Here is a 12,418-nt window from a genome sequence, read left to right on the forward strand (position 1 = left end):
TAACCGGCAGGGCGGCTAATGTAGAAAAACGGCAGTAGCCGGTTAATGCTGTGGATGTGTCAGACCCGACACTTTTTCGGGGAGTGTAACGTTAGGCTTCTTCAACAGCCATAAATAGCCTTGTCAACAACAAGCATGTGCAGCATATTGGCTTCTTCAATTGGCTGCTACGCACCAACTGCACTGATTGGCGACTGTAAGTGACCGGTTTGAAGCGCGAATTTCATCCATTCAACTGAACTGTAGGCTATTCTGTAGTGTAGTAACTGGACTCCATCTACCAAATGAATTACGTTTGCTTAGTTTGTTTTGTTTTAATCAATTTGTGCAAATGGAGGAGGAGAGACCTCATCTCATCATGCGCGCGCTTCGGGTTTGCGCGATTCAGGTTTAGGAGCTTCACCTTCCATGACAGAGACGCAACAAAAGAAGGTGGGAATAGATCTTTCCTCACAATGACTGTCCCACTGGATATTTGCGAGTACATTTCCCAGACCTATAAGGCTGGTATAGGTGATGTGCCCAAATTCAGAGCGCAGTCCACTGCGCTTTACCACCTTGTGACAAAGCTCTATTCTGGGGTGCCAATGACGTGATCTGTAGTTTGCATTATTCGCTTTGGAATACTCAATTTAGGAATATACTGCATGGGATTTGGACTCAGAATAATTGCCATACTTGCCACGGTCAGCTCGAGACAATTGTCTCTCAAGCTATGTGCTCGAGCTGACCGGAGCATCGAGACTGGAGAGATGATTAAAAATGTGATGTCTGCGCACCATGAGCTTAAAAATGTATGTACTTTGCAAATAGCTGTATTTCTACATTAGCCGCCCTGACGGTTATTTTGCATATTAGCCGGCTATTTTACACATTCACCGTTTGGCCGGCTATTTTACATATTCACCGCCCTGCCGGTTATCTTGCACATTAGCCGGCTATTTTGCAAAATAGCCATTTTTCTACATTAACCGTAACATATACGCTGCATCTGTAAGCTTGGTCATGACATATTTACTATAATATGTGTGGTGACAAGGGTGTGTGGCGGACCCAAATGCAATGGCACGGAGTGTTCAGTAAAAGTCTTTATTAAAGGGGAACTATTATGAAAAACAGGTTTTTTCTTGCTTTAACATATATAAACTGGTCTCCCCTCAGCCTGCCAACTCAGAGAAGGAGGAAAGCAACTAAATTCTGCAGTGTCTGTACAGCCGCCCGGATGATCCATCCAGTGTCATGTGACTTCTACGAGCCGTTCAGATTCTGCTCCCGTCGTTACGTAACGACAGGAGTGATGCGTGAAACCACACCCACAACTAACTCCGCCAGCCGGAGCTTCCGCCATTTTTCCGTAGCGGTGTATCGTGTCATTCAGGCAGCCAATCAGCACAAAGCCTCATTATCATAGCCCCGCCCACTCAGAATCCTGCATAGATAATGAGGTTAGAGAATGGGAAGATAAAGACATGGTTTAGAGACTGAATTTCTAATTTATTTAGCAAAAACAACCAAAAGCTTGTTTTTAAGACATTCAAGGCCTGTTTAAAATAGGTATTAGATGCCATAATAGTTCCCCTTTAAAGTCAACCTCACAGCAGTCAATAGAGCAGAGTTCAGTCCTCAGGATTGTGGTAAGGCTCAGAGTGGCAGGAGAGCGAATACCAGAAACCAGCTGGTATGAGCGCTGAGCAGATCTGGAAGAGGGAACACAGGACCTGAAACACCGGTCAGTCAGAGGAATCGCCAGGCAGCCCAGGGAGCAGTCAAACAGAAACCAGAGAGGCTCAGGTAGAACTAGTGGTCAGGGACAGAACGCTGAGGTGATTACCCAGGACGGACACAGGCGAACAGGTCGGGGACAGGCAGGGTTGAAACCGGGTGCATAACGCAAAGAACAATCTGGCAGAGGGAGTGGATGCTTAAGTAGCAGCCCGGGGCTGATTGCAGATGCGGAGCAGGTGTGGAAGGCGGGAGAAACCCTAGTGACAGATGAGGAGGCGGAGCTGGCAGGTGAGAGAGGCAGGTATGGACAGTACTCGAGTTGTAAAAAGAAAGCAGGGGGGATGGTGGATTTTATCATATGGGGACAGATAATTTGTGCTGATTACAAATAATATAATATATTACAAATAATAGCACTGACCAAAACACCTGCAGAAATACTGCAGGAATGACATAGCAGCAGTTAAATGCAGCCTTCTGTAAGCTTTAAATATCCACTGGGCTTACATCAAATACATCAAAACACAACAATAAAAAACACTTTTCTGAACTTATCAATATGATAAAGTAAAATGGATCACTGCAAAAACTCAAAATAAGAACATTTGTCCTATTTCTAGTTAAAATGTCTCATTTTAGTAAAAAAAAATATTATTACACTTAAAACAAGACTCATCACTGCAAAAAACAACAATTTTCACCCGTTTCAAGTAGATTTTCACTTGAAATAAGTAGAAAAATCTGCCAGTGGAACAAGATTTTTTTGCTTGTAATGAGAAGATAAATCTTGTCCCACTTGCAGATTTTTCTACTTATTTCAAGTGAAAATGTACTTGAAACAGGTGAAAATTGTCAAATACATTATTTTTCTGGTGATGACTCTAAAATGTTGAAATAGCAGTAAAACCACATCTATTGATGAAATGACATAAGGGATGGAAAGGGGGGATGGCAGTTTTACAGGGGGGATTATTTTGACCGTTTTTATTTCAGGGGGGATGCCATCCCCCCTCATCCCCCCTCAACTCGAGTACTGGGTATGGAGCTGGAGTGGATGTGACACAAGGAGCAAAAGTTTTGTTTATTTTTCTGGATTTGATGTGGAGTCAATGAAGATGAGCTAAAATTGGAAAAATATGATTATTTTGAATAATCCGAGGCACAAACTGACTGAGTAGTTTTCTGCTGTCACTCTGACTGGATGTGATTTTACCGATACTACTACTAAGTGTAATTTCATAATATCAAGTTAAAGTTTTAATACAGCATCAGATCTCTTCACTGTAGTTTTGTGGGGTTTTTAATTGACTTTACCTTGAAACACCTTTGTGAATAGCTCTGTGGATTGAAAGCCTGATTGAAAGTACATACTAAAGCTTAGCAAAATATTTTGACGTTTTGAAAAAGTAAAACAATCTAAGATTGTGAATCTAACTGCTGTATCAAAGCTAGACTAATATATTAAACACATTAAGCAAAAACATTCACACGTTCAGTCTACGAGCAAGAAAAAGAAGCACCCGCAAGCCAATAAACCAGCTTTACAAGGCTTGAATAGTGAGAATAGATAAAAAAAAAAACTAATGTGGCCAACAATTGTTCCCAACAAAAGGTAAATGAGAGCACAGAACTGGAGACCCACCCAGCCAGCAGCTATTCCAATACCGCCGGCACAAAAAGCGTCTCACTTTCAAGTGGACATTGTGGCTACAAGGTCCCAACTCCACTTTTGTTCAATCGGTGTCAGGCAAAGGTCTTAAATAGTGACGCCAGTGATGGCACTTCATGCTGCAGTCACAGCAGAGCTCATGCACACAGAAAGCTGCTCTACAGGCTCTTCTTGATTCCAGCAGCGACTCTGATTGTGAGGCTTACCCAGCAGTTGGCTGAATGCTTACAGGAAAATAGGTGATTACGGGGGTAAAAATGACAGAAAGGAGCAAAGAGTAGAGGTTTGTGACCATGGCCTGAATGGATGGGACATTTAATGGAGGTAAATACTGCTTTTATTCCTCTTCTGATGGTTACTTTGGTAGTTTCTCACCTTGTTGCTTTCTGTTTCTCTTGTTTTTTCACCCACCCACACTTTTCCTGCTCGCTCTTCATGTCTGTCTCTCCCCCGGCTCTAAGTTCAGAGGGGCGCTGGGGGGTTGGACATGTGTGTTTTTGAGAGGCCTTTCCGATAAAATGGTCTGTTTCCTGTGGGCAGTGATTTCAGGGGCTGTCTGAAAGCAGAGGGTGTTCCTGTTAGCATCTCACAGAATGTGTGAACAGAGGCAGGACAAGGATGCAGTGAAGCCCTTTAACACCAAGCTGCAGGAACTGAGTGCAAGAAATCCCAACCAAGAGGGAAAAGCAAAGCCATACAGATGAGGGACTCTTTGAAACTCACTTATTGACTTTGCTACTTTGACTCAAGGATGGACAACGATGATAAGAAACCAAATACCTTTGTGTCCACCTTCCGGTTGGCCCTCAAGCCTCAGGGTCGGTCGCGCTGCGTGGGGAAGCAGACAGAGAATGGACAAAATACAACTCCCAAGATATTAAAAGGAAACAAGCTGGAAGTCTCATCTGCAACAGGTACTGTAAATTCCTCAAAAGATCTAAAAAGTTATATATTATTATAAGTTACAACTCATAGTTGTTGTCAAATACCTTCAATTCCATATTTTAATGAAACTGCAAAGCCAAATCAAATGTTGAAACCCAGGAACGTTGTTGTTTGTTTTTTAAGTAGTTTGATCCCAATAAAACATCTCAAAAAAATTAATTAATTAATTCATAAATAAAAATGGACGGGAGCATTAACTGACCAATTAAGGTAACTGACTGGCAACTGTTACTCAGAAATACGGCACATATTCAAAAAAACAAAAACAAAAAAACATGCCAGAGATACTGGATGCTGAGTGAAATGGTATATTAGCATTTCTTTTACAGTGAAAAAAAAACACAAAAAAACAAAGTGTGATTTTATCACAGTTTATGACAGTTTATGGCTGTATCCATTATTTCAAGTTAAAACTGAATCATGCAAAGAAAAAACACGTACAATTAGACAGCTGTCAAGTTTACAGAATTGTTTCATAACAAAAATTTTAATAAAGGATCGTCTATACCTGTATATACATATACATCATCTACACCCACTTCTTCCTATTTAAGGACACTGGGATTTGCTGGAGCTTATCCCAGCTGTCTTCAGATGAAACACAAAGGTAAAGCATCATTTGCTTTGATCATTTGCCAGTTGTGTCATATGGTTTTCATTTTCATTCTCCATAGAATTCCAAATTCTTTGGAAGCAGAGTATGACGAGTAACTGGAAAGTTTTCATGTCACGTAGGCTACCAGATGTGCACATTGTTCATATGTAACGGTTGCTACTGCATTTACTGTAACTAACACCTTTAACATGCATGCACAAAAATATTAAAAACCATGACGTAACCAACCACGCCCCCACCAAAAAAAACAAAAAAAACAGCCGTCTGGGAAACCAGTAAAACTTAAATAAGTTATAATGTCACTGAAAGCAGTTTAAAAAAATAATAATAAAAAAAGAACAGCAAAATTGAACAAGGAGCAAACAAACTGTATTATGCTGCAATATATACACACCCGAGACTATCAGTTCTGTAAAACTAAAATGGGAAATGTATTGTGCTTGATTTGTGTTAAGATTCCAAACAGGGAAGAGTTCAGACTGTGGAGGCACCTTGCTTTAAAGAGCAACTCAGAGACTGCACAGTTTGTGATGGAGGTGACACCACATTTCGAGGTGTTCTCACAGGAAGCCAACCTCTGAGTGTTTCCTGGCTGCACAACGGTATACAATTCATTACTGTGCTGTAGTTTAAAATGAGCAAGGAAAGAGACGGAAGATTGAACATTTCTGTCTACAGGACTGTCTCAGAAAATTAGAATATTGTGATAAAGTTCTTTATTTTCTGTAATGCAATTAAAAAAAAAACTAAAATGTTATACATTCTGGATTCATTACAAATCAACTGAAATATTGCAAGCCTTTTATTATTTTAATATTGCTGCTTATGGCTTACAGTTTAAGATTAAGATTCCCAGAATATTCTAATTTTTTGAGATAGGATATTTGAGTTTTCTTAAGCTGTAAGCCATGATCAGCAATATTAAAATAATAAAAGGCTTGCAATATTTCAGTTGATTTGTAATGAATACAGAATGTATGACATTTTTGCATTACAGAAAATAAAGGACTTTATCACAATATTCAAATTTTCTGAGACAGTCCTGTATATAAGATTTTACCTTTTTAACAATTGTACATTTTGAAGACATATACAACACAATATGTACAAATACATAGAAGGATATGTTTTAAAATGCGTATTTTTATTTTGTCATTCAGGTGAGAAGGTGAATTCAAGTAAAGTGTCCTTTAAAAATGGTGTTGCCTGTCTGGGCCTGACTGAGTGTGCTCCTGGAAATAGTGGCGTGTACACCTGCGTGGCTGAAAACTCTGCAGGAAAGAAGTCAAGCAGCGCCGTGTTACAAATCACAGGTAAAAAGTGGACACTCCCCACAAGCATCAGGTGCAGCATAATTGGCACCTGCCGTGAATAGATTCTGTGTGCATTAAATGTGGCTCCACTCTTGTTTGCAATGAAGCGCTGACAAAGGAAATCCCCAGAACCAGAAACCACGAGCTGCACAGTGAGGTCACGGTCAAGACTGCGTCGAGGGAAAAAACTGACCTGTCCTCTGCTTTTGAAGGGGAACGCCAGCACAGGGAGCAAAATGATAAAGGTAGATGTTTGGCTCGCTATTAAACCCTTTTACTGTTACATACCCATAAAATCCTCTCTGGTTTTCTGCTTTTCTTCTACCTGTAAATATAAATTATGCAAACTGAGCTCATTTATCATGGGGCTTGGGACCTGTCGCACAGGTACCTACCCAGTCGAAAAATAAACTTAATTGGCAGTGAATTTGGTTTCCTTCAGCGTTTGCTTCTGCAACCAAACATGACTACTCTTGTGTGATTGGTTATGTGTTGTTTAAATTCCCCTATCATGGAGCCTGCTTATAAGTCTGCTCCTTCATTGTTCAGTTATCAGAGGTATCAATAATTTATTTATTTCGTTTCGTGCATGGTGGTCAATCTACACACCCATGACCGAAAAGGAGCAGGATGAAGACAAGTCTTATGTTACCTGCCCCTTATTAAATACCAAAACAAAAAGAACAGTCAATGTAACCAATATTTACAAAAATATACACTTAAATAGAACCAACCACAGATATTAATAATACTGCTTAATTCCCAGTCTATTCATGATCATATAACTTAAATATTTTATCTTTATACATTTTTTTGAACCTAAGTGAATTTGTGCATTCCTTTTAAATCCACAGTTTTACTCCCACAACCGATGTACACATCTGCTTAAGAGTGGTCCTTGCATGCTGATGTTTGAAATTATATATTATAATCAAACGGAAGTGGCCACTAGAAAAGTCGATACTTCAGTCTTGAGTGGCAAATACCAAATAATTTAAGACACAAGTCCCTGTTTTTAATACAGGTGCCCCCTTTTCTTTTTTTCTTGTATACAAACAAATCCTGCTTCTCTTCAGGGCCTCCTGTGGAGTTTCTAGACCCACCAGAGAAGGTGGAGATCCGTGTGAGTGAGCAGGCGCAGCTGCAGTGTGAGTTCAGGAGCAGTTCTCTCCCTGTGGCCTGCTGCTGGATTTATAACAAAGTCAAGGTAAGACTGCAGTAGTTATTGTTGACAGAGCTTTCAGCTACTTGAACTCGTTGTTGTTGTTGTTGTGATCACTTCCGCTTTCCTTCCTTCCTTCCTTCCTCTGAAGCCGGTGACGGGAGGCCCCCGGACATCAGTCAGGAGTACAGGGACGCAGACCAGCGTGGAGATATCGCAGGCTGACTCTGACGACACAGGCTTGTACACTGTCATCGTACGAAACCGAGCCGGCTCTGCTCAGCACACAGTGTCCCTCAGCGTCATAGGTGAGACTCGTTTCAGTTCAGTGTTTGTTGTCTGAAATGATTGTAATTAAAACTGGCACTTGTTCCTGTTAATGCATATACTATGGATTTTCTTATCGGTGTCCCTTTTTGCAGAAATGCATAGAACAGCCTGTTTGTAGAAAGAAGTGAAAATATGCAGAATTGTGCAATGTTTGAATTTGATTGACTTCAGGAAATATATTTCAAAATCTCCCAGTAAATGTGTTACTTTATTCCTCCTCAGACCGGCCCTCTCCACCAGCATCCCAACCTGCGGTTTCCCAACTATCCAGTCAATCCCTGGTCCTGTCCTGGTCCGGTCCCAGTTACGACGGAGGCACGGCTGTCTTGGGTTACGTTGTGGAGGTCAGTCAAGACGAGGAAGACAAATCTGAGAGCTGGACTGAAATAAGCCGGTGTAAGAACACTTCGTATCACATCCGCTCAGGCCTGGAGCCTCTGGGCAGGTACCGCTTTCGTGTGAGAGCTTATAATTCTGCAGGGATCAGCGAACCGAGCCACGAGTCTGGGTTTGTCAAAATGGAAACTGCAAGTAAGTTGATAGAATTTCTACAGATAAAAAGCGCCCCCCAAATGCATCAGCTGAAACAAAAGGGGTCATCTGTCATATTTGTGTTTCTGCTTAAAGAGGAAAATAAAGTGGAGCCAGACACGTCAGTCATAGTGACCATCGACACCAGACACAAAGTCAAAGACCACTATGATGTGCACGAAAAGCTGGGAGTGTAAGCATGCTTTAATTTTCTTAAGGCCCTATTTTGAATGTCTTTGCTCAATTTTGTTTATAGCAGCTGTCTTAGATAGGGGAGTATCTAACTTTAACCAACCTCCCCCCACAAATCAGGCCTCTATTTTCAATATTCACTCCTGACGTATTGCAGTTTTTGTCTCTGAAAATTCCAGTGGCAAGTTCGGCCAGGTGTTTCGACTGAGCCACCGAGAGACTGGTCAGGTGTGTGCAGGCAAGTTCTACCGAGCCCGGACCTCTAAGGAGAAATCAGCGGCCCGCAAAGAGATTCAAATAATGAACAAGCTTCACCACCCAAAACTTGTCCAGTGTCTGGCCGCCTACGATACTCGCTCGGAGATGGTCATGGTCATGGAGTAGTGAGTAATCTTGATTTGGTAAAACTCTTTCAGGGGCTTCTCCTGCTCATCTTATATGGGCAGTGTCTGAATTACTGTTGTCCGGTATGAAACTCTCCCTCTCTCTATACAGGACTGTCTCGGAAAATTAGAATATTGTGATTTTCTGTAATGCAATTACAAAAATGTCATACATTCTGGATTCATTACAAATCAACTGAAATATTGCAAGCCTTTTATTATTTTAATATTGCTGATCATGGCTTACAGATTAAGAAAACTCAAATATTCTATCTCAAAAAATTCTGGGAATCTTAAACTGTAAGCCATAATCAGCAATAATAAAAAGCTTGCAATATTTCAGTTGATTTGTAATGAATCCAGAATAAAGGCTTGCAATATTTCAGTTGATTTGTAATGAATCCAGAATGTATTACTTTTTTTTTTATTGCATTACAGAAAATAAAGAACTTTATCACAATATTCTAATTTTTTGAGACAGTCCTGTGTATATAATATAAAACTTATGTTGTATGGAACTACAGCATGACCTTGAGATGCTGTTCGTATGTCCAGTATTGCAGGTGGGGAGCTCTTTGAACGCATTGTAGATGACAACTTTGAGCACACAGAGCCCACCTGTGCTCGCTACATGCAGCAGATCCTGGAGGGGATGCAGTATGTCCACAAGCAGAACATCGTCCACCTCGACCTCAAACCAGAGAACATCGTCTGTGTGGATACAACTGGCACACGGCTCAAGATCATTGACTTTGGCTTAGCCAGTGAACTGGGTGGGTCTGCTGGTTCATTTTCATAATCATGAGGATTTGATTATTTTGCAAATCTGTGCATATTTGAATTAATAATTCTGTTTTCACTGGGGTTGCTACCAAAAAAGTGTTATCAAGTTTGGTGCAAATAAATGTGATGCCTTTCCAGCAAGAGCATATAATCTAAAGATTTGTCTTCATAGAAAGAAGGCCTGTACTAGGTATGACTGCTTCCTAGAGATAAGATCAGGGAGTGTCTGAATTCCTAGAGGTCTGCTATGGAAATTACATCACAACCTCTTTGAAAAGAGAACTTCCTTGCTGCTACTCCGGCTCATTAAAGCCAGAAGGCATGCTGGGATAAATCAAGCAGAAAGTCCTCTACTTCCGATGTGGTTTCTTTAAGAGATGACTGGATCCGTCTATGAATATACTCTCGCAAAGCTAAAACGATCAGGATGGTTTTTTTAAAAAAAAGTGTTTTTTTCTCTTGCTCTTTAGAGGAGGGTAAACCGTTGATGGTGATGCACGGCACGCCAGAGTTTGTGGCCCCGGAAGTGATCAACTATGAGCCTGTGGGTCTGGAGACTGACATGTGGAGCATTGGAGTCATCTGCTTCATCTTGTAAGGAACAACTGGAGGGATGGTTATTTGAACTAGAACCACAGTAGCAATCTGTGAGGAGGAGGACAGGGTGCACTTTTGACTCAGTGCTGATTTAGAGATGAACTTTGTATGACTGTCAAAGATGCCTACTGTAATTGACTAATTTACTAGAAAGTTGCCCTTTCGGTTTGGCTCTATAAATGCGGATTGGGCGCCATCTGCTGGAACTTCAAATGACTACAGAGACTTGACAGAAGTAAAACATTAGCAAGAATATTTATGCTAAAACAATTTCAACTTTTTTTTATTTTTTTTTAACTGCATTTGCACTGTTTTTCTTTTTTTTTTTTTTTTTTCCTTGTCTGCACACATATTAATGATTGATACCATGACGGTAGAAACCAAAAGCATATATAAGTGCATTATTACTAAATTTAATATATATACGCATACATATGCGCATATGCACAGTTTTTCTTAAAGAGCAGCTTGTCTTGTTGGATCCTGTATTGACTCTGCTTTCTGATCCAGACTCAGTGGCGAGTCCCCCTTCCAGGGAGACAACGATGCAGAGACTTTAGCTCATGTGACTGCTGCTCGCTTTGAGTTTGACCCGGAGGGTTTTGAAGACATCTCTGATGAAGCTAAAGACTTTATCAGCTCCCTGCTGAAGAAGGACCTGAGGTGGCTTTGTGTTTTGTTTGTTTTTTTCACCCCCTCACTGCTAGAAAATAAATTACTCATAACTTTAAGGAATAGAAATGTATATGGAAAGCAGGCTTTAATAAAAAATAAAATTGACACTTCTGTCCACTTGCAATCCAGAGCTAGGCTGTCCTGTACTGAAGCCCTTTCCCACCGCTGGATGGCCTCCTTTACCCCTCTGAACCGCAGGCCCACCAAGTCCCTAAATAAGCGGAAAATGAAACGCTTTCTGGCCAGACGCAAGTGGAAGGTAGTAAAGTCACTGCATTGCTGTTGCTCATACTCCAGCACTGAACAAAAATAAAAAATGCTTTCTTCAGACTATTGATGGTTATTTAATGCTTTTCATGTTCCTCTCCCCACGAATCCAGAAAACTGGCCAAGCTGTTTTGGCCTTGCAGCGAATGGCCAACCTCTCCTGCAGGCCGGACTCTCCTGGCAGCTCTTCAGAGGGTAACTCGGACACAATAGATCACCAGACATATGGCAGAGAACTATTCCAGACTGTCACTTCACGTTTACCCTCTTCTGATCACCATGGACTTGTTTCTGTTTTCTTCACTGTCCACCGTCTCATCCAGAGCCAGGCTGGAGCCAGGAGGCAGAGGAGGCCATCAAGTCGCTGGACAAGCAGCTGCAGACTGAACCTCGCTTTCAGCAGACTTTGAAGGACGTGACTCTTCCCATCGGTGCCACTGCTCAGCTGACATGCCTCGTTGATGGTACAGCAAAAAAAACAAAACATGTTGCCGTTGTATAACCCTACATATCCTGAGCCCTCTACATTTATATTAATTTTTTTTTTGTCTCCGTCTTAGGTTACCCACAGCCGGAGGTGAAATGGCTTCAGAATGATGAGCCGGTGTCCAAATCATGCAGAGTGACCACGGAGCAGCATGGCGATGGGCTCTGTTCCCTGGTTCTGACTGATCTGAAGCCCTCTGACTCTGGGGTTTATGCGTGCCGAGCCAAAAACAAGCTGGGGGAAGCGATGAGCTCTGCCAAACTGAAAGTAGAGCTTTAACTGGGATGTGATGGACTGGCACCCTGGCGAGGGTCCATCTCTGACTTTTATCCGAAGGCAGCTGGGATTGGCTCCAGGCATGGATGGATAGATAGATGGAGGGAGGAGGGGGGGTGTTTGTTTTTTGTTTTTCCCCCACATTGTCAGCACATGATGCACCATTATTCACCAGCACGCAAATGCCTGTCTGCATGCACACTTTTCAAGGGAAACTGTTCTCTAGGGACATGTTAAACGTCCCACCCACAACCTTTCATTTCACACATTGAGTCGATTAATAGTGCACTCACTGTATTTGTATCGTGGCTGGCCTGTTCAGCTACTTTAACACATGGTGGTAGAACCTGCTGTGCCTGGAGTTTCCCCTTACAAGGTGCATGAAAACTGTACATTGATAGCATGAACATGTATTATTAAAGGCTGCATTTTTAAAGAGAAACACTTGATGGTACATGTGTTACATT

General features: G+C 41.5%; 1 protein-coding gene across 2 annotated transcripts; it reads left to right on the forward strand.

Moving 5' to 3' along the window:
• The first annotated feature begins 3,581 nt into the window (after positions 1-3,581).
• Positions 3,582-12,393, forward strand: LOC133418940 (myosin light chain kinase, smooth muscle-like). Of its 2 annotated transcripts, none has more exons than XM_061707858.1 (17): positions 3,582-3,718; positions 3,935-4,308; positions 5,411-5,557; positions 6,116-6,268; positions 6,376-6,513; positions 7,345-7,475; positions 7,582-7,738; positions 7,983-8,291; positions 8,388-8,484; positions 8,663-8,866; positions 9,422-9,639; positions 10,120-10,243; positions 10,757-10,909; positions 11,051-11,180; positions 11,302-11,383; positions 11,512-11,652; positions 11,749-12,393. In XM_061707858.1, exons 2-17 carry the CDS (start codon positions 4,146-4,148, stop codon positions 11,952-11,954), a joined length of 2,553 nt encoding a protein of 850 aa, XP_061563842.1. In that variant the 5' UTR covers positions 3,582-3,718; positions 3,935-4,145; the 3' UTR covers positions 11,955-12,393. The 2 variants fall into 2 exon arrangements, with proteins under 2 accessions (XP_061563842.1, XP_061563843.1); XM_061707859.1 differs by having other exon boundaries at positions 4,145-4,308.
• Positions 12,394-12,418: the final 25 nt, after the last annotated feature.

Source organism: Cololabis saira, chromosome 19 (genome assembly GCF_033807715.1).
Source record: "Cololabis saira isolate AMF1-May2022 chromosome 19, fColSai1.1, whole genome shotgun sequence".
In the NCBI taxonomy this organism is placed as follows: domain Eukaryota; kingdom Metazoa; phylum Chordata; class Actinopteri; order Beloniformes; family Belonidae; genus Cololabis; species Cololabis saira.

What these genes read in the sequence shown, in the direction of transcription:
- LOC133418940 (XM_061707858.1), top strand. Translation starts at nt 4,146, where the DNA reads ATGGACAACGATGATAAGAAACCAAATACCTTTGTGTCCACCTTCCGG. An exon ending in GTGCACGAAAAGCTGGGAGT is followed by an intron (nt 8,485 to 8,662) that starts GTAAGCATGCTT and finishes TGAAAATTCCAG; the next exon opens with TGGCAAGTTCGGCCAGGTGT. An exon ending in ATGGTCATGGTCATGGAGTA is followed by an intron (nt 8,867 to 9,421) that starts GTGAGTAATCTT and finishes TCGTATGTCCAG; the next exon opens with TATTGCAGGTGGGGAGCTCT.